Source organism: Panthera pardus, unplaced genomic scaffold (assembly GCF_024362965.1).
Source record: "Panthera pardus isolate Hobbes unplaced genomic scaffold, ASM2436296v1 HiC_scaffold_7, whole genome shotgun sequence".
Taxonomy (NCBI): Eukaryota; Metazoa; Chordata; class Mammalia; order Carnivora; family Felidae; genus Panthera; species Panthera pardus.
This window is the reverse complement of record NW_026527002.1, coordinates 81,557,228-81,578,485: the sequence shown is the minus strand read 5'-3', so window position 1 is coordinate 81,578,485 and position 21,258 is coordinate 81,557,228. Positions and strand designations below refer to the sequence as shown.

The 21,258-nt window shown below is 55.6% G+C and overlaps 1 protein-coding gene across 2 annotated transcripts in view; it reads left to right on the top strand.

Moving 5' to 3' along the window:
* Positions 1-16,019, top strand: part of ZC3H3 (zinc finger CCCH-type containing 3) — an 83,131-nt gene extending 67,112 nt beyond the window's left edge. Inside the window, exons 10-12 of one of the 2 annotated variants that reach the window (XM_053896099.1) lie at positions 12,518-12,702; positions 13,679-13,745; positions 15,561-16,019. In XM_053896099.1, the coding sequence (XP_053752074.1) occupies positions 12,518-12,702; positions 13,679-13,745; positions 15,561-15,752 (444 nt within the window). In that variant the 3' untranslated portion in view covers positions 15,753-16,019. Of the gene's footprint in view, positions 1-12,517; positions 12,703-13,359; positions 13,746-15,560 lie in introns of both variants that reach the window. The other variant, XM_053896098.1, reaches the window with a different exon arrangement.
* Positions 16,020-21,258: the final 5,239 nt, after the last annotated feature.

Genomic DNA, 21,258 nt, shown 5'->3' with positions numbered 1-21,258 from the left:
GGTGACCCCCCCATTACTCCTTCTGGGCCTTGGGCACTGACTAATTTACGTTTTGTCTCCGTGAATCCTCCTGTTCTCAGATACCGATGTAAGTGGAGTCGTACGGTGTGTGTCCTTTTGTGTCTGGTTTCTTTCACTTCACGTAATGTTGTCAACATTCACGCACAGTGCGGTCTGTCGGTGCTTCCCTCCTTTTCGTGGCCGAGTAGCATCCCCGGGACGCCTGGGCCACTCCTCTGTCCATCCGTCTTGGGATGGACACTTGGGTTGTGGCTTTTGGATACCGTCGCTGACGCCGCCGCGAATGTTGTCACGTAACGTCCATTCAGACGCCTGCTTTCGCTTCCGTTGAGCGGACACCCAGGAGGGGAGCTGCAGGGTTACGTGGCAGTTGTGTGTTTAGCCTCTTGAGGAACCGCCATACTGGTTGTGCTGTTTTGCGTCCTGCCAGCAGTGTGTAGGGTTCTCGTTTCTTCGCATCCTCACCAAGGCTTTGTTGGCCTCACCCCTTTTCCTAAAAGCCACCTTCGTGAGTGTCTGCTTTCCCCTGGCAACTGATGATGGGGGCGTCTTGTCAGCTTGCTGACCGTTGGTGCATCTTCTTTGCAGAAATGTCCATTCGGCTCCTTTGCCCACTTGTGAATGGGGTTGTTTGGGGTATTTCGCTGTTGCTGTGGACTTCTTTTATGTTCTGGAAATCAAACCCTTACCAGGAGAGGATTTATGACTGTTTTCTCCCATTCTGTCTTTTTATTCTCTTGACAGTATACTGTGAGGCACAAAAGTTTCTCCTTGATTGAGAACACTTTATTTTCTTCCTATTGCCTATGCTTTTGATGTCATATCCGAGAAATACTTGTCAACCTGATGTCACTGAAGCCTCTCCCCATGTTGTTGTTGTGGTTGTGGTTGTGGTTTTTTAATACGAGTTTAATAGTTTTAGTCCTGAAATTCAGGTCTTTGGCCATTTTGAGTCCATTTTTGTGTGTAGTGTGAGATGAGGGCCCAACATCAGTCTTCCGCTTGTGGACAGCCGTGCACCTTCCCCTTTGAGTGGTCCTGGCACCCTTGTTGACATTCAGCTCATCACATACGTGGTGGCTCGTTTCTGGGTGCTGGGTCCTGTTCCACTGGTCTCGGTGTCTGTCCTGAAGCAAGTATTTTGATTACTGTAGCTTTATAGTGATTTTCGAAGCCAGGAAATGTAAATTTCTCGATTTTGTTCTTCTTTCCCAAGATTATTTTGACCTTTTGGGGTCATTTGAGATTCCATATGAATTTTAGCATGGACTTTTCTATTTGTTTTTTAAAGACCTTTGGGGGACGCTCGGGGGGCTCAGTCAGTTGAGCGTCCAACTTTGGTTCACATCACAATCTCACAGTTCATGAGTTTGAGCCCCAGGTCGGGCTTACTGATGTCAGCGCAGAGCCCAACTTCAGATCCTCTGTCCCCCTCTTTCTCTGCCCCTCCCCTGCTCACTCTCTCTCTCAGAAATAAATAAAACATTAAAAAAATAAATAAATTTTATAAAAGGCCTTTGGGAGTTTGGTAGGGATTGCATTGTATCTGTAGATCACTCTGGGTGGTGTTGTCATCTGGGCAGTAGGAAGTCTTCCAATCTATGAACATGGGATGTCTTTCCCTTAACTTAGACCTTCATTAATTTCTTTCAGCAGTGTTTTCTTAGTGTATCTCTTGCCTCCTTGGTTAAATTTATTCCTAAGGATCTTACATTTTTTGATGTTACTGTAAATGGAAAATTGATTTTTTAATTTCCTTTTTTTAGATTGTTCATTATAAGTGGGTAGTGATACGTTGATTTTATGTGTGTGTTGATTTTATATTCCAGAGTTTTGTTGAATGCATATATTAGCTCTTACAATTTTTTGTGGATTGTTTAGCGTTTTCTATACATAAGATCATGTCATCTGCTAACAGAGATAATTTTCTTCCTGTTAAATTTAGGTTTGATATGTATATACATACACGTGTATGTGTGTTTTCTTTAATTTTTATTTATTTTGAGAGAGAGAGAGAAAGAGTGCATGAGCAGAGAGAGTGCATGAGAGAGAGAAAGAGTGCATGAGGGGTGGGGCAGAGAGAAAAGGAGAGGGAGAGAGATAGCAAGAAAAGAGACAGAGAGAAACAGAGAGAGAAAGAGAGAGAGAATCCCAAGCAGGCTCTGTGCCATCAGCACAGAGCCCAGTGCGGGGCTCAGTCCCATGAACCATGAGATCATGCATGATCCAAGCCAAAATCAAAAGTTGGATGCTTAACCGACTGAACCACCCAGGCATCCCTATGTTTTTAATATTTATTTAGCCTATGGGGCGCCTGGGTGGCTCAGTCGGTTAAGCGGCCGACTTCGGCTCAGGTCATGATCTCACGGTCCGTGGGTTCAAGCCCCGCGTCGGGCTCTGTGCTAACAGCTCAGAGCCTGGAGCCTGTTTCGGATTCTGTGTCTCCCTCTCTCTGACCCTCCCCTGTTCATGCTCTGTCTCTCTCTGTCTCAAAAATAAAGAAATGTTAAAAAAAATAAAATAAAAAAATAAATTTATTTAGCCTAATTGCTCTGGCTAGAATTTCTAGCACTGTGTTAGATAAACGTGGCAAAAGGGAGCATCCCTGTCTTGTTCTTCATCTTAAAGGAAAAGCTTTCAGTCTTTCAGCAGTTAGTATGATGGTAGCTGTGGGCTTTCGGGTACGATTCTTATCCTGTTGAGGAGGTTCCTTTTCTAGTCCTAGTTTATTTGATGTTTTTATTATAAAAGGTGTTGAATCTTGTCGGATCTTTTTTGAATCAATTGAGATGATCATGCGGTTTTCTTCTTCCTAAATTCTACCAAAGTGGCCAATCAGGCATACCGACCACCTCTAATCATAGTTACATTGGCTGGTTTTTGTATGTTGAGCATCCCACTGCTGAATTCAGCTTTCTAGTATTTTGTTGACGATTTTTGTATCTGTATTTGTGACGAGCATTGATCTGTGGCTTTCTTTCTTGTGGTATTTTTGTCTGGTTGTGGTATCAGGGTAAAGCTAGCTTCACAGATTGTTTGGCTGTTTGTTGTTAGGAAGAATTCCTTACTCTTCCGTTTTTTGGAAGAATTTGAGAAAAGTAAGTGTTGGTTCTTCTTCACATGTTTAGTAGAATTCACCAGGGAAGCCCTCTGGTCTTGGGCTTCTCTTTATTGGGAGGGTTTTGATTACTGATTCGATCTCCTTACTATATATAGAGCTAGTCAGATTTTCTTTTTCTTCTTGAGTCAGTTTTGGTGATTGTGTATTTCTAGGAATTGGTCCATCTCATCTAAGTTGTGAAAATTACGTGTGTAGGGTTGTTCGAAGTATGCCCTAATTATCCTTCTGATGTCTGCAGGGTCTGTAGTGATCCCTGTTAATTCCTGATATTGGAAATTTGTGACTTTTATCTTTTTTCTTTGCTTTGCCAGAGGTTTGTCAATATTATTGATCTTTTTAAAGAGCCAGCTCTTTGTTTCATTGATTTCTCTCTTATTGTTTTTTTTTTTTTTTTCTTTTTGGTTTTATTGACTTCTGTTCTTATCATTACTGTTTCTTTCTGTTGCTTTGGTTCTATTTTGCTCTTTTTCCCCCCCTAGGGTCTGACGGTGGGAGTTAGACTATTGATTTGAAATTTTTCCTTTTTTTTTATGTTTGTTGATTTTTGAGAGAGAAAAGAGCAGGGGTGGGGCAGAGAGAGAGGGAGACAGAGGATATGAAGCGGGCTCTGCACTGAGAGCGCAGAGCCCAACACGGGCTCAAACTCACGAACCATGAGATCATGACCTGAGCTGAAGTCAGATACTTAACCAACTGAGCTGCCCAGGTGCCCCTGGAATTTTTCCTCTTGTATATGAATTTAGCTAGCTGAATCCTACCAGTTTTGAGATGTATTTTCATTTAGTTCTGGTTGTTTCTTGTTTGTTGTTTTTTTCGTTTTTGTCCACTGCACCCCACCACCGCTGCCGCCACCACCTCGAGACTTTCTTTTTGATCCACAGATTATTGTTTTATTTCCAAGTGTTTGGAGATTTTCCTAATATCTTTCTGTCATTGTTTTTTGTTTTTTTTTAAGTTTATTTATCTATTTTGAGAGGGAAAGAGACAGAGAGAGAGAGAAAGCACGTGGGGTAGGGGCAGAGAGAGAGAGAGGGAGAGAAGCTTCCAAGGAGGCTCTGCATTGACACAGTGCAGAGCCCAAAGCAGGGCTTGAACTCACGAACCGTGACATCATGACCTGAGCCCAAATCAAGAGTTGGCTGCTTAACTGACTGAGCCACCCAGGTGCCCCTCTGTCATTGAGTTTTAATTTGAGTCTGTAGTGGTAAAGAATACACTGTGTATGATTTTAATTCTTTTAAGTTTCTTGGGCCTTGTTGTATGGCCCAGGATATGCTTTATCTTAGTATATATTCTGTGAGCACTTGAAAAGAATATGTATTCCCGTCTTGTTGAGTGAAGTGGAGAGTTTTATAAATGGCGATTAGATTTTGCTGGTGAAAGGCACTTTTGAGTTCTTCTATGTCCTTGCTGACTTTCATTAATTGTTGGAAGACTGATGTTGAAGTCACCATCTGTCATTTTGGATTTGTCTCTCCTTTCATATCTATCAGTTTTTATTAAATGTATTTTATAGGGGCGCCTGGGGTGGCTCAGTCGGTTAAGCGTCCGACTTCAGCTCAGGTCATGATCTTGCGGTTTGTGAGTTCGAGCCCCACGTCGGGCTCTGTGCTGACAGCTCAGAGTCTGGAGCCTGCCTTGGATTCTCTGTCTCCGTCTTTCACTGCCCCTCCCCAACTTGTGCTCTGTCTCGCTTTCTCAAAAAAAAAAAATAAATAAATAAAATAAAATGTAAAACTTTCTGAGGGTTTTAACAACAACAAAAAATGTATCTTATAGCTCTTTTATTTGGTGCGTGTAAATTTAGGATTGCTATGTCTTCTTGTTGGATTGATCCTTTTATCAGTATAAAATGTGTCTCTCTGGGGTGACTGGCTCAGTCGGTAGAACATGTGACTCTTGATCTCAGAGCCGACCATTGATCTCAGGGTCGACTCTCGATCTCAGGGTTATTGAGTTCAAGCCCCACATTGGACATGGCATAAAAACATGTCTCTCTCTGATTTTCTTTACTCTAAAGTCTGCTTCAGGTGGTATTCATGTGGCCACTCCTGCTATCTTTTGATCCATGTTTGCATGATATACCTTTTTCCATCCTTTTACCTTAAGCTTACTGATAGTATTGTATTTGAAGTAACTTTCTTATAGACAGCAGATAATTGGGTCATGTTTTAAAATTTCCTCTGCCAGTCTTTTAATTTGTATATTTAGGCCATTTACACTTAATGTGATTATTGCTGTGGTAGGGCTTCAGTCTGCAATTTGACTTCTGTTGGTTTCTGTTTTTTGTTCTACTTGTCATTTCTGTCTTTTTGTGGGTTACTGGAACAATTTTAGAATTTTGTTTTGATTTATCTGTAGTGCTTTCAAGTGTGTACATCTTTCTGTAGCTTTTTTAGTGGCTGCACTAGGCATTGTGTTGAGTATCCATAACTTATCACAGTCTACTGGTGTAGAAACCTCACCTTCCTGTATGTCCCTTTACCCTTCCCGTCTATAACCACCTTACATACGCCCTCTACAGACAGTTAGAACCACAACAGACACTGGTAATTTTTGCTTCCGTAGTCAAACACAATTCAGGAGACTCGAGGAAAGTCTGGTATGTTTACCCGTGGTTTGGTTATCTTGGCCTGCCTTCCCGTCGCTCCAAGGCTTGTCTTTTATCGTCTCCTTTCTGTTTACAGAACGTCTATAGTCATGTTTAGGGCAGATCTGCTGGTGACAGATTCTCTGGGTTTTCCTTCATCTGAGAATGTCTGGATTTCCCCCCCATTCTTGAAGGCTATTTCTGCTGAATATGAGGTTCTGAGCTGATAGTTCTGCCCCTTCAGCTCTTGCAAATGTTATACCACCTCCTCTGGCCTCCATGGTGCTTTAGGAGAAATCCACTGTCATTTGAACTTTCCTGCGCAGGTGAAGAAGTGCCATTTCTCTCTGGCTGCTTGGAGGATTCTTTATAGCTTTTACAAGTTTGACTATGATGCAGGGTTTCGTGGATTTCTTTGCTTTTTACTGATTGGGGTTCGCTCAGCTTTCTGAATCTGTAGGCTTACGGTTTTTGCCAAGTTTGGGACGTTTTCAGCCATTACTCTTGAGTTCTTTCTTCTTCCCTTCCACAGCTCTGGATGCATGAGAGTTGTGTTCCCACAGGCCCTTGAGGCACCATCCATGCTTTAAAGTCTGCTCTGTGTCACTCAGATTGGTTAATTTCTGTTGCTCTGTCTTCTGATTCACTGACTCTTTCCTCTGTGCCTCCCTTCTGCTGTTGAGCCCATACAGGAGTCTTTTTTATTTCGGTTATTGTGCTTTTCAGTTCTAAAATTTCATTTGGTCCTATCTTACATCCTCTTTTTCTTAGTTGAGGCTTTCTATATTGTCATCGTTTCCAGCACGTCTTTAATTGCTTGTTGAAACACGTTTATGAGGGTGCCCGGCGGGGTCAGTCGGTGGAGCGTGTGACTCTCGATCTTGGGGTCGTGAGTTCGAGCCCCACGTTGGATGTACGGATTACTTAAAATAAAATCTTAAAAATAAAGAAAAGAAAAGAAACACATTTATCATGCTCCTTTAAACTCTTCGTCAGATAAGCCCAACACCTCTGCAGTCTCCTGCCGACAGGCGCTGATCGTCTGCAATCGCAATCCCATTCAGTCTGAGGTCTCACCTTTTTCCAGTATGCTGAGTCATTTTCTGTTGAAACCCGGACATGCTGGCTGTTACAGGGGTCTGGATCTTGTTCAAACCTCTGTTTCAGCTGGCTTCCTGCGACACCAGGGGTGGGATGGGAGTGGAGGTGGTGACGCACCCCCGCCAAGTACAGATGGAAACCCACGTTCCCCGCTCGACCTCCCCTGGGAGGGGAAAGGGCCCCGCAGCCCTGATTCTTCAGGGCCTACTCTGGCCCCACCCCAGCAAGGCAGGAAGGAAATCCTGGATCCGAGGGTCCGTGGGCCCCCAACAGCCCTCTGTCCACCTTCAGAGTCTTCCTGTCCTTGTCACGTGTGTAGACGTCAGAGCCCAGCACAGTCATTTACCGTGTTTAATAAACTTGTCATTTGTAATAATTGTGGATGTACCCAAAAGCTGCAGAGATGGTGCAGAATCCCCACACGCCCTTCCCCCGGCCCCCTGCTCTGAACTTCACCACAACCAGCACCCAACCATCAAAACTAGAGAAGTAACACTGGGCGTATTGCTCCCGGCTTGAGTCCAGGCTCTGATCGCACGTTACCCGGTCTTCCACAATTTCCATTTTCTGTTCTAGGATATCACATTGGATTTGGTCACCAATTTGGGGGTGAATGACTGAGTGAATGAGGCAGACCTTAACCTAAATAGCCAGGGAATGGATGAGGTAGATGCCTTCGAGAGCTGTTCAGAAGGGAGATGGTTGGGTACAGCGAGAAGGAGGGGTGGAGAGGGAGGGGAGTGTGGGACTGTCTCCAAGGTGGGGAAGGGGTGGCTTTGGTTCTGGAGGGTGGGAGGGAAGCCGGTGAGTCACTGGGGACAGGACTGATGAGCCGGTTCTCTGGCGTTGCTGGCGGTGGAGGTGGGACCCGGCCCCCTGGAGAGTGGGGGTGGCAGTCTGAGGACGGGGATGGGCTGGCACGACCCAGGAGGGGTGGGAAGGCTGGTGGCCGCCGTGGACGAGCTAGGTGGCAGATTTGGGCCTAGACAGCCCACCCGAGTCCTGTCCCTCCCGCACCAGCTCTTCTGCGGTCCTGTCTGGCCTGGAGCAGGCAGCCGGTGGGGCCGGGGCCTGGGAAGGGAGCAGGGACCCTGGGAGCCCCTCGGTGACTGTGGGGGCAAGCACAGGTGGGCAGTGCGGTCGGTCCTGGCCTCTCTCGGCCTCACCCCTGTGAAATGGAATGTGCTTCACCGAAGGCAGCCTGGCGTGACGCAGGCTCCGCCTCCGGGCCGCGGGGATCGGGGCTGTAGCGCGTCACAGGCAAGGCCCCGGCCCGGGTCTGGAGGGCACTGGTCTGCTGTGGTGGACAACTGAGATGGCTTCCCGGCGGCTTCTGCCCGTTCACACTCGTAGGCCAGTTTTCTTGCCCGCACTTGGTGACGTTCAACCTCTGTTTTTCTTTTTGACCGTTTGAAGGACAAAAGGTTACCTCATTGCATTTTTTAATTTGCCTTTACTGGATTTGATGAGGCAAAATGCCTTCCCTATGTTTGAACCTTTTTGCCTCCCTTTCTGAAAACTAGGTGGGGTTTTGTTGGGTTTTTTTAAATTTTTAACTTCTCTTTAAATGTCTATTTTATTTTTTGAGAGAGAGAGGGAGAGCACAAACAGGGGAGGGGCAGAGAGAGAGGGAGACACAGAATCCGAAGCAGGCTCCGGGCTCCGAGCTGTCAGCACAGAGCCCGATGTGGGGCTCGAACTCACAGACTGCGAGATCATGGCCTGAGCCGAAGTCAGACGCTCAACCGACTGAGCCACCCAGGCGCCCCCTGTTGTTTTTTTTTTTAAGTGAGGGTGGGGACATTTTTCCTCTGGGTTGGTTTCCTCTTGTGGATTCACAGGAAATTTATGAAATCTAAATATGAACATAAAAATACATAAATATGAAACATTCTGGGCGTTAATCTTTTGTCAGTCATATAAATGACAGTTATCTTCTTTGTAATTAATTTTTTTCCTTTTTCGTGGTGTTATTTTGAAGAACAAAAGTTCTTAATTATAATGGAAATGACTTTATCGGTGGTGAAGGTTTGCACATCTGTGTCTTGCCGGAGAAATCCTCCTCCTTCCCCGAGCCCCTAGGCCGGCCTTTCACATGTGGGCCCGGCCCCTTTAGTCCCGCCCGGGACAGCTGTGCTGTAGGGTCGGGCCCAGGGCCGTCTGTCCCTGTCCCCGGGGTCTGCAGGCAGCGCGGCGAGGCGGGCTCCCTGCCCTGTTCCTTATGTCCCCTTGAGCCGGCTGGTGCTCTGGGATTACTTGAACTTCGCGGTAATTCCTGGTCATAGATTCTTTCACCTTGTCCTTCTCCACAGCTGTTTTCACTCTCCTTGTCCTTTATCCTCCCAGAAATATATTGTAGATCCAATGTAAGTTAAAAAAGTAAAATAAAAAGTTGGAATTTTTATGGAGAGTGTCCTGAATCTCTGTCTCGGTTTGGTGAGAATTGGCCCTTGTCTGCCCGCCCATGAGTGAGCCGGGCATCTGGCTCTTAGGTAGGCCACTCGTGTGCTGCCTTTTACTGAAGTTCTGTACCTTTGTTAGATTTATTTGTCACTTTTATTATTTTTATAAATAACAAAATAAAAATTCTTATTTTTTGAACGTTCATGGGTATCTAGATGTGGAATTCGTTATATTCATTTTGTTTCCAGGAACCTTGCTGAACTGTATTAGCGATTGTTATAATTTATCCATAGATTCTTTTGGGTTTTCCTAAAGAAATGTATCTTCGGCAAATAATGGCCATTTCTTCCCTCCTTTGAGTTCAAACGTCTTTTCTTTCTTTTTCTTGTCTCTACTCTGGCTATGACCCCAGCACAGTGTACCAGTGATGGGAGTGGGCTTCCACCCTTTCCTCATGACAAGTGATGCTTTTGGAACATTCTTCTTAGAAACCCTTTATGTTAAGCTAAGAAAGTACCATCCAATCAGTAATCTGTTAAACTTTGAATTCATGCTGGATTTATTAAATACTTTTTGTAGCTGTTGAGGTGATCATATGATCCCATGTGTTGAGTCTGTTAATGTGCGAAATTCTGCTTGTTGATTTTCTAATGTTAAACTAACCTTGCATTCTTGAGGCGCACTCGTCTTAGTCCTGGTCTGTTAGTCGGGATACACGGCAGGACTCCCATTTGTTTATAATGTGTGTGTGACCTTTGAACCCTCAGGCATGAGTGCAAATGGCCTCTGTTTGTGATCTCATCGGTCAGGTTTTATTTTTAGGAGTGCCCCAGCCCTGTCACCGGGTTGAGGAGTGTCCTCTCATCCCTGTTCTGTGGACCAGTTCCTGCAGGGTTGGGTAGTACACTGAATATTGGTAGAACTTCCAGGAAAACCTTGGGCTGGAACTTGCTTTATTTTTTGACTACTGGTTCACATGCCTTTATGGCCATAGGAGTATTTGTCCAGGTTTTATTTTTTTCTTGACAGTTTTTCTGGAATTTGTCAGTTTCATCTGTGTTTTCAAGTTCATTCGTGTAAAGTTTCTTCTTGATGTTGTATCGGTAGCGTTTTGTTGTTCAGCAGGGTCACCAGCTACGGCCCGTTTGTCCTTCCTCGTGTTCTGTGCTGGCCTCTTCGTCTCCCAGTCCGTCTTGTTGGACAAATCGATTCGTTTCTTCAGAACCAACTCTCGGCTCTCTCGGGTTTGCTCCCCTTTTGGTATTTCTTTTCTTTCTTTTTTTACCTTCTGTTTCCTTCCCTCTGCTGGGTTTGGGCCATTCTGCTGTCCCCGCGTGTCGAGCAGGAGCCTCTCTGCTGACAGAAGCCTGCAGGCTGCGACCTGTCTCCCGGCGCGGGAGCTGCTCCTGACGCGTGGCTCAGTACTGGCGCCCAGTTCTCACCGTTACCTCATTTCCGTGATTTCGTGTTTGACCCGTGGAGAATTCAGTAGCGTGTTTCTTCATTTCCAGGCCTTTGGGGGGTTTTCTGGGGCTCCTGCATGGTTGTTTGGCTTTGCTCCCGCATCTGTGGGCTTGGTCTGGACGAAGACGTCCGGCCTTTGAAATTGGAGACTCCGTTTGTGTCCAGTATATTTCTGAGTCGCTTTTTGTCCATCATTTTCCTTTCTTGACGGCCTGTGGATGGTTTGGGAACATTCTGTACCTTCGACCCTCGACGTGTGGCTGTGCCAGGGAGGGGGCCAGCTCAGACCAGCACCATCCAGTAGGCCAGATGTGAGCCACACGTGAGATTCTGAGTTTTCTTGTGGCCACCTTAGAAGAGTAAAGCAGAGCAGGTGAAATGAATTGTATTAACCTGACCCGTCACACCTTCCACCGCACAGTCACGGAGGAAACATCGGTGTGGCCTTTTACGTTCGTCCTTGTCTGCCGAGCCCGCGGCACCGCCGTGGCTCGGAGCCTCCGCGTGGCTCGTGGGCTCCACACGGGACAGCGTGGGCCCAGCCGCCCGCCGGCCGCCCCCCGATATGCACTCGGCATCCGGGTCACCTCTTGTCCGGTGCCAGGCTCTCTCCACCCACCACTCCCCTGCAGAAGGGCCCGCCGCCCGCCCTTGCCCTGGTACACCAGTGCCCTGCACTCTCCTGGTCTTAGAGCGGAACCCACGGCGGCGGGGCCCCTGCGTTTCAGGACCCCGTGTCCTGAAAGCAAGCGAGCACACATCAGCCTTCTCTCGGGGGCAGGGGGGGCTAGCTGGGAGGGGGGTGCAAGTGTGCGTTTGGGGGTCCTGCTGCCCAGATGGCCCCACCAGCTCCGGCCCCCTGGCATGAGCGTGAGGGGCTTCCAGTCCATCGGTGGCAGCCGAGGGGCAGGTGTGGGGCCTGAATGGGGCCAGTGCCCAGATTGTGCTCAGAGAACGGGCACGCACTCCGCGGGGTCCTCAGCCAGGCTCTTTGTCCTGGGTGCTGGGAGCAGGGCCCAGGTCCAGGGCTCCGGGGACGGGCTTCCAAGAGGCAGGTTTCAGAGCTGTTGCCACATATTTCCAAGTGGTTCAGCCAGCACACAGCCTCCCGGACTGGGTGTGAGCACTGCGGCCTGGCTGCTTGAAACTCGGCTCTGGACGGATTGGCGGGGCCCCTGCAGTGGGTCCTGTCAGGACAGTGTCTCTCCCGGTGGCTGGTCCAACACGAGGGACACTTGCTACATTCCACACACACACCCCCCCCACATTGTGCCCCCTAAGACTGGCCATGGGCAGGGGCTTCCTGGCTCCCTGTGGGCCTGGTGGGTGGAGCTGAGGCCCCGTGCTGCACAGAGCACCTGCTGGATGGCGCGTCCCAAGCCGGGTATAATTAGCCGCCGTGACAGGTGGGGTGGATCGGGTGTGCGGCTGGCCTCGGCCGACCTGGGCACCCCTGGGCTTGGAGCCTAAACCCCATGCATAGGGCCCTCCACGCATTGAGCCTCCCCCCACGTCTCCATCTTCAGCCAGGATGGGGTGCTGCGGTCCAGAGAGGGGATTAGTGGCCTGAGAATTCCTATACCAGCCTAGGAGACCCCTGGGCCAGCCCGGTCCCTGCCGTCAGTCCAGCCCAGGGCCCTTCTGATCACCCAGGGGGCACGGGCGGGTGGGGGCGCAGGCTGCTCTGGCCTGGGGCTTTCAGCCTTCCAACAGGAAGTCTCTGGCCCTCAGGCCCCGGGGGACTGAGCAGGCAGGGCCGCCCCGCCTGGTGCAGAGGCCTTGACCTGCTCACCCGGCTGCCCTCTTCCCCCCCGCAGTGCAAGAAGAAGCACACGCTGCTGTGCCCCGATTTCTCTCGCAGGGGCGTCTGCCCCCGGGGCGCCCAGTGCCAGCTGCTGCACCGCAACCAGAAGCGCCCTGGCCGGCGGGCGGCCTCAGCCCCGGCCCCGGAGCCCAGCAGCGCGTCACCCAAGAGCAAGGCCGCCTCCAGCCACGGACCCAGGTGACGGGGCCAGTGGGTGCTATGTGTGTAAGCTTGGGACAGTGGGGGGGTGGGGGGGGGCGGGGAGGGGGGTTCCGGAAGCAGTCCCTCCCCACGCTGGGAGACCATCCTCCCGGGGAGACCCTACACCCCATCCCAGCTCTTAGAGCTTCAGACCCAAAAAAAACCTCAGTTCAAAGTTGAGGATCCAGTGACCTCCAGAGGTGCCCCACCCTACACCTCCAGGCTGGACAGAGCCAAGGACATCCCTGGCCTGGACCAGCCTATGTGGGAATGCCCAGTCCCTGTCCCATGGAGGAAGGTGGGGGCTTCTCAGCTACCCACTCCCACTCCCCAGGAAAGGGAAGATTCTGGGTGATACTCGTGGCTGGGGCCCCACGTGCTCACCTGTCCCGTGAGTGGACTGTGGCAGGTGAGGGCAGGGTCAGTGGGAACTGGGGCTCACCGGCCAGGCTCACCCCAGCTGCCTCAGGCCAGAGGCCCCTTGTCGTCACCGGCCTGTCCTCCGGGGCCGAGGGCTGGCCTCAGACCTGAATGGCGATGCCCGGTGGCTGCTGGGACAGGTGCCGCATAGCTGGTCGGCTGGTGCCCTCCGGACTCCAGCCCTGCCGGGCGGCCACCCACCCTCACACTTCTGCTCCCCTTCCTTTCCCACAGGAAGTCCTCGGCTGCCCAGCGCCCCACCAGACAGACGCCCAGCTCCCCCACCTCTGTGGCTGCTGGCTCAGCCTCCCCTCCCTCCTCCCCAAGGGTGTTAGCTGCAGCCTCGGGCTCTCCCCTGTCAGCAAAGCCTCCCTCCTCCCCCTCCCCTTCCTCCACCCCCTCCTCTTCCTCCCTCCTCTCCCCCTCCTCCCCCACCCCTCCCTCCCCCTCCCTGTCCTTGGACCAAGAGGAGCTGTCTTTCCGGGAGGAGGCTGCCTCTGCAGCCACGAGCTCCAGCAGCCTCCCCAAGCTGCCTTCCTTCATCTCCCTGCAGTCCTCGCCGAGCCCAGGAGGCCAGCCCAGGGCCCGGACCCCCAGGAGCCCCCCAACTAAGGACTCAGGTAGGCAGCTTGGCCCCTTGAAGCCCGGCGTGGCACGGCCGGGGGCTCTTTTTCAGTGCTCCCCACAGCCCCACCGGGTCAGGACTCCCAGGTGGGGCCCGGATGGTTCGTGAGCGCCCCGCATGGGCCGGGCGCTGATGGTGCCGCGTCCGCGGCCCCCCCCCCCCCACTCCCACGCTGGCAGGGGCGCGCCTCGGGCCCACGGGGACAGAGCTGGCCAAGGTGTGAGCGCAGCAGCGGCCGCCCGCACAGGCCACCCCAGCCGAGGGCTGATTTAATTAGAAAGCGCCCATTTCTGTTAATTTGTTCTGGAAGATCACCGCACACTCCTGGAGAGAACAGATGTTCCCTCTCCCCCGATGAACGTTTGGGGCTTGGTAAATGGCTCCACTCAGCCTTGTTTAGGAGAGAAAAGAGGATTTTATGGCTGCAAACGACCCTTTCTGTAAACATTTTACAGCTCTCCGCGCGTTTGAGTGACGATAAACCCCACGCAGCTCGGCGGGCTGCAAATTTGCGACCATACGGCCATCATTTTATTGTCATATTTCACGGTCGTAACGTTAATGGAAGATGCTTGCCGCAGCCTTCCCTAACGGCCCCGCTGAGCACGCTCAAACGCCTGCCTCCGAGGGGCCGGGACCCGCGGTGCCTGTGTACAGCCCCCGCCTCGGGGCCGCTCCACCTGCCCGTCTGGGACCAGGGCACCAGCACCTTCCATCCGGGTGGGCCTCCCTGGGGTGGGGAGGGGGCGGATGGGGGCCCTGAGGCAGCCAAGCCCAGTGCCAGTGGAGGCTGGCCCGGGAGAGGCCACAGAGGCTCCCGCTGGCCTCGGAGGCCCCATCAGCCTTCATTTCCTGCCCGGGCCTCCCCCACCCTGGCCGGGGCCGGAGCTAGAGGGGCAGGCGGAGGCAGGCCCAGGCTGGCTGGCTGCACCTACTCAAGCAGTCACCCGGTAGGGGTGAGGCCTGTGGGCAGAGGCCAGTGCAGTGTGCAGGCCTGGAGCCCCGGCTGGGCGGGCCTGGCTTCTGGGCTCTGGCTCGGCCCAGCCGGTGACTGGAGTCCTCAGCCCTGAGTGGGGGCCCAGGAGGAGAGGCGGGCTCCCAGGGGCACATAGAGAGTGCGGTGCCTGTGGGCAGCCACATGGAGGCGCCCGTGGCGGGGGGTGATGCCAGCCTGAGCCGGGGCCTGGAGCTCTCATAGCAGAGGGCGGGCACTGACTCCCAGGGAGCGCGGGGCACACAGGGTAGGGACCCCTGCGGACGTGACCTGACCGTCTGCCCCCAGGCCCCTGCTGTGCTGGGGGAAGACCTCCCTGCCCACCAGACCGCGGCCTCTCCCTCCCTGGCCCTCCTGCCCCCAGGCCCTGTCACCGCACCGGGGACCCAGGTCCCTTCCCCCCTGCTCACACGTGTGACTTTTGAGGTTGAAGGCACAGCTCAGCCTCCACGTGTGCGTCTGGCAGCCGTGTTGCAGGTGGGAGGGGAGCCGTGGGTCTCGGAGTCTGGCGCAGGCCGCGTGCACCTGGTATTTATAGCTCAGCCGGCAGATCGCTGTGGCTCCTGCCTGGGACCCGGCCTGCGCACCGCGAGGCTGCCGGACCCCAGGGTGGGCGGGGCCGCCGGACCCCAGGGTGGGCGGGGCCGGACGGCCGCCTGACCGGAGCAGCTTGCCCTCGTTGCTGTGCAGGCCGGGGCTTGATGGAGTCACCCCCCTCCTGACCCAGAAGCTTTGGCGGGAGGGGCATTCCTCCCCGGCTGCGGGGGGTGGGAGTGGGGGGATCCTGGCACCTGACCTTTGCCCTTCTCGGAACAGGGAAAACTCTGCACATCAAACCCCGCCTGTGAGGGCCCAGGGGGCCAGCCCGCGCCTACCTCAGCCCCTCGTTCCTGGAGAGGAAGGAGGCTCCGCCTGCCACCGCCCCAGAGGAGGGGCCACCTGCCACCGAGCCCCACCCTGGGGCCCCGGGGTCGCCGCTCTGCCTGCCTGGCTCCCGGCCTTCTGTGACCAGTGTGTGCCCAGGGGCTCACCTTCTCCCCTGGGCGGGGCCCTGTCCTGCCACCCCTCCGCACACTCACCTTCCCACCCCTGGGCCCTCAGCCTTGCACCCGGGTTGGACCCCGACCCCCAGCCCAGAGGGGTGCCGGGCAGGGCTCGCCGCGGGGCCTGTGCCTGCTGTGGGTGCGGCAGCCGCCGCGCGGCACACGCCCTAGCCCTCCCCCCGGGACTCCCCGGTGGGTGTTTTGTGTTCAGCAATAAAGGTCCCGTCCTGTGTCTGCTTGCCTGTTCTGGCTGCTGTCACGTGTCACACCGCCACCCGGCCTTGCCGCCGCGCACCAGCGCAGATGGACGGCATTGGGCCCTGGGGGCCGAATTTTGAGGGGCTGGCCACAGACTCCTGGCAGCTACGGGGCCTGTGGGCAGGAATGCCTGCGCTCCTCCCCAGTCCCTGAAATGGCTCCCTGAAGTGGCTCACAGGGTCGGGGACAGCCTCTCCCCTGCGGCCAAGCCAGCGTGATTTGTGGTGAGGAGAGGCCCTGGAGGGAGCCCTGGGGACGTGTTGGATGCAACAGGCTGGGGCCAGGGTCCCCCAAGCCCCCCAGCCCCCCCCGGCCCCTCCCCTGGGTGTCTCAGGACAGTGGCTGGGCCGAGGCAGGGGCTAGAGGGCAGGCCGGGGTGGCCTGAGCCATGAAGCAGCTTGTCCAGGCTCACCCCGCCCATGCCAGAAGTGTCTGTGCTTCTGGAGGGAGTCGGGGCCTCCTGGCGGGGGGTCGTAGCCTCAGCTCAAGGCCCTGGGATGGAGTCTGGTCTGACAAGGATCGAGGGGCACAGAGCCATTCAGGGTGTTTCCCCGGCCGCTCCGGGGCTGGCCGCCACGCTCCTCCCTCAGTCGCTGCTGCCCCAGTGGCCTCGGCCTGGAGCACCCACGAGGTGGCGGTGAGGATCGGAGTGGGGGGGCTCCTGCTCTCCGCCAGTCCCCGTCTGTGAGGTGTGCCAGCCCCAGAGGTGAGGAGGACCAGGGCTGTTCAGGGCAAGGCACCTGGTCGGTCGGACAGAACAAGAGTTTGACGTCCTTGGGACCCCACGTGGGCGTCCCCGGGGCTCCTGGGCCCTGCTGCGGTCCATGCAGCCGGATGGTGGACTCTGGGGTCACACCGGCCGGAAAGCAAGCGACTCCCCATCAGCAAACGGCGGAGTCCCCACTGCGGGCCGGCCCTCCGCCCCAGCCACCCCTTGGGGTCCATCCGTGTCAGCCTCGGCCCGGGCCCTCGCAGGAGCGGGGCGGATGACGCAGTGGGGGCCAGAGTCCGGGCTCGGTACCGACAGTGGGGAGACCGCAGAACCGGGGGCGCCGGCCTGGGACCGTGGTGGTCCCGGGGGCTCTCGGCCGGCACGGCACGAGCACAGCACAGCCAAGGGGGCTTCCTGCCCCCTCCCCCTCGGGGCTCCCTCTTGGCACCCACCATGACCTCCCCACAAAGGTTGAACTTTTGGTGAGGGGAGGGGCCTGGGGAGTAATCCTGCCTCCTTTCCCAGACAGATGGACACAGGGTTGTTGGTCCAGCCCGATCTGAGCGGTGGCCGCCTCAGACCCTCGCCTCCTCCCTGCACTTCCCTTCTCAGTAAACAAGGGCGACACAGGCCCCCCAGGCTGGGGCTCCCCCAGCCCACCGGGCGGCCCCACGCTCACCCCAGCACTGCCCGCTGGTAAAGCCAGTGTGACAGTGGCTCCCACCCAGGCCCCACTGCCCCACAGTGCAGCTGGTCTGACGAGGGCCAGTGTGGAAGGCTCCGGAAGGGTTGGGCACTCCAGGAAGCAGGAGATGCCGGGCCAGCGGCTGCCCTCTTCTGGGCCGAGGCCACCTCCCCACACACTCCCTGTGACCCATGTGGGGACCTGGTCAGCCTCAGCCTCTGCCTGGTCAGAGTCCCTGCTCCTGCGCCGGGCGAGGGGGCAGTTCCTTGGACCTGAGTGCCCGCCGGTCACTGCCCGCACCAAGCCAGACAAAGTAAGATGCCAGCTGAGGGCACAGCACGGACTCCTGCACACCTGGGAAGGGCCGCCTCTCTCCTGGACCCTTATCATCCTTGCCCCGGGCCCACGCCCTCCCAGGGACTGCCCTGGTGCAGCGGGGCACTCGGCCTCCCTCTCGGAGATCCGCCCCACGAGGGCCGCCTGCCCCCCGGCCCTGTGCCCCTCGCTCTGGCTGTCCTGCCGCTTGCTGGTGGCCGGGGCAGAGATGGCTGTTGGGGGGAGCCCTGGAGCCCTGTGGCCAGCGGTGGCACGGGCCGGTGGACCAGCTCAGACCGTGGAGCAGGGCGGGGAGGAGACACTCCACTGGCCCTCTGAGCTGGAGGTGTCGGGCTGGGCCCCAGAGAGGTGGGCTTTGGAGGTCAGAGCCATGGGCCACGTCTAAGCTCTGAGCTGGCGGGGGTGGGGGGGGGTCTCTGGACATCTGTCTGTCTGGGGTTTCAGTGTCAGGGTGTGGTGAGGTAGGTGCCTGAAGTGGGAGCACCGCCGAAGAGGCGTGGACTGGGGCAGGGTGGGCCTGGCCTCACCTGAGAACTGGGGGAGCGCCCCTGGTTGGATGGGCATCCCAGCCCGGAGCCCCGCCCCAAGGAGGCACCTGCCACCCTGCTGAGCGTGCCCCCCCCACCCCCGCCCAGTGTGCCTGGCACACAGCAGGCTCCTCGTTTAAAGTACAAATGAGCCCCCTAAGTGGACAGGGCATGACCCTGGACCCTGCTGTCACTGAGCCCTGGAAGAAACGGGAGTGGATGAGACCCTGTCCCGGGCTGAGCAGCAGGGGCAGGACAGAAATGACCCATCCAGCTGACATTCTCTGTGGGGTCAGACATCAAGGACCCAGTGGCTCCACGTGGCACAGCACAGGCAAGGGTGGAAGGGTGGCTTCCTGCCGGGAGATGAGGTGCGTGGGGCAGGGCGTCAGGCAGGCCCGCCCCCCCTCCCCCCACACCACCACCACCACCGCAGCTGGGCTCCCTGCTGACCTCAAACCTGCTCCCGCCTGGCCTGGCCCCTCCCCCTGAGGGGCAGACGGGGACATGCTTCCCACCCCAGAACCCAGCTGACTTGTCCCCTGATGCTGTAAGTCTCCCGGGGCTCTCCTCCTTTGGCCAAGTGGGAGCAGCTTTGGGGTCGGGGGAGCCGAGGGCGTCCGCCAGCCCCCTGGGCAGCAAGAAGCCGGGGCCTCCGTTCCCCAGACTCCAGGAAATGGCCCTGCTGACCACCCACTGAGCTGCAGGGGTCCGTCCACGGAGGGAGGGACTGCACGTGACCCCACCTGGGCTCTGCGGGACCCGAGCACAGACACAGAAGACACGTGGGCTGAGTGGCTAGACGTGGAGTGACTGTTCCTAACAGCAGGAAACACTGACACGCTGTAATTCCCTAGCGTGTTACCGTGTGGCTAGTTTTCTGCTCGCTGCCTGCGAGGACACTGTGACGGTAGAGTTCACTACACGGTCTGCCGGACGGTCGTGGCGTCTGTCCCTCCCCTCGGATGTGGACAGGCCGCCGCCACGCCTCCACCAACCGTGCAGTGAGGGACTCACAAAATCGCCCGGCACATCCCCCCGGCTCTCTCGGGCCCTCGGGGAACCAGCCTCCTCGCTTCGAGGAAGCCCAACCAGCCCACTGGGCGACCGTGTGGCGACCCCACGGGAGCCGAGCCAGCCGAGGCCGCCCCGCCCTGCCAGGCGTGAGCCCAAAGATGCTGCCGGTGGCTCCGGCCAGCAGCTGTCCCCTCACCCCCTGCTTTCGTGTCCTCCCAGCCGCCGGGGTCAGAGACCAGCCCTCTCACGCCTGGGACAAACCCAGGCAACACAGCCCACGAATGTGGTGAGAACCTGCCTTGTGTCGTCACGCTCCAGCGGGCTTGCTTTCAACCAGCGATCTCTGGGCCACCTTCCCGATGGAAGATGCCCCCGGGGCCATACAGCAGGTACTCAAGGAGTTGTAGGGTAGCATTTATTTGTTTGAGTTTATTTATTTATTTTGAGAGAAAGAGAGAACACGGGAGGGGCAGAGAGAGAGGGAGAGAGAGAATCCTAAGAGCCTGAGGCGGGGCTCGATCCCACAAACCGCGAGATCGTGACCTACGCTGAAGTGAAAAGTCACTTAACTGACTGAGCCACCCAGGCGCCCCTGGGGTGCATTTCACGATGAGCCACGCGGTGGTCCCCACGGAAGTCCGTTGCTTCAAGCACTGATTGTCGGGTGGGTGTGAGGCCCTGAGAGGGCACGGAGGTGACACACGGGCAGAGAAAGAGCCTTTTCAGGAACCACACGGAACCGGTGTCTCCCTGCCGGCTGCAGACGGGCCGTTGAAGGGGCCGAGAGGACAGCACGCCCGTCCGCTTTCTCTGTGACAGGTGGGAGGGCGGGCCTGGGTCCTCAGGGACTCGGCCCCCAGCCCCGGCTGTGAGTGCCCTCCCGGTGCTGAGGGGGGAGCAGCAAGCTTGGAGGCTGCTTGCTACCTGAGCAGCAAAGGCCAGCACCTTCCCCGGGCTGAGGAGCCCATCACGCCCATTCTGCGCGGCACCTGCAGGGGTGAGCCCTTCAAAGCCTGTGTGCAGGGACTCTGGGTCACTTCCCCACCCAGCCTGATTGTGACTAACCAGCGGGAAGAGGGCTCTGCTGAGGCCACACAGAGGTCAGGGAGCAGACCGAGAAGGTGGTAAGGGCCCCAGGAGCGGGCAAGAGCTGAGGGCAAGCCTGCTGGCCCAAAGGACTTCTAGAAAGCTAGTCTGACCCCAAGGCCAAATCCAGGGCTGGGGAGCTTGCCCAGTGCCTAAGCCAGTCAGGGACATAGGTGCCCTGCTTGGCCCCAGGAGCCTCTCCCCCGGGGCAGTGAGTGAATGAGTGGGGGCAGGAGTGACCGAGAGCCGCACGCCTCGTGAAGGGGTCTGGTCCGTGTTCAAGGGCCCAGCATCCTTGAATATCACATTTGGGGGCTGGATGTGGGGAATACTGTCCCCGCTTAGCTGGACTTGGTGATGGCTGAGTGTGGGCCTCCCTCTGAACACCGGGGGACTTTAAAGGGAGGCCCAAACCCTGCAATGCCTCTGGCAACCCGTATAACCCAGAGCCCAAGCTCCCAGCCACTGGCTGAACCATCCCTGCAGCGGTGGGAGGACCCTCACGGTCTGCGTGGCCCTGCCTGCCCAGCAGAGCCCAGCGAGCCCTCCCTGGAGGACGATGGGAGCAAGAGGAAGGGGTGAGTGGTGTCCTTGGGGCACAGTGGGGATGGGCCACCCCATGACATCTTAGGAAGTGGGGTTTCACTCTCAATTGTACGAATTTTTGTTACTATAAACTAACACACATTTATGCCTGCAACAACCTAAAAAGCAAGCTGCCCTGGGGACTTCCTGCCCAGGTCCTTCCAGAATTTTCTTTCTACGCACAGATGTTAATATTTAAGATTGAATTTGTTAATTGTAAAAGTCCTATAACAGCAGTATAGCAGTTGGGGGGTGGAGGGGACAG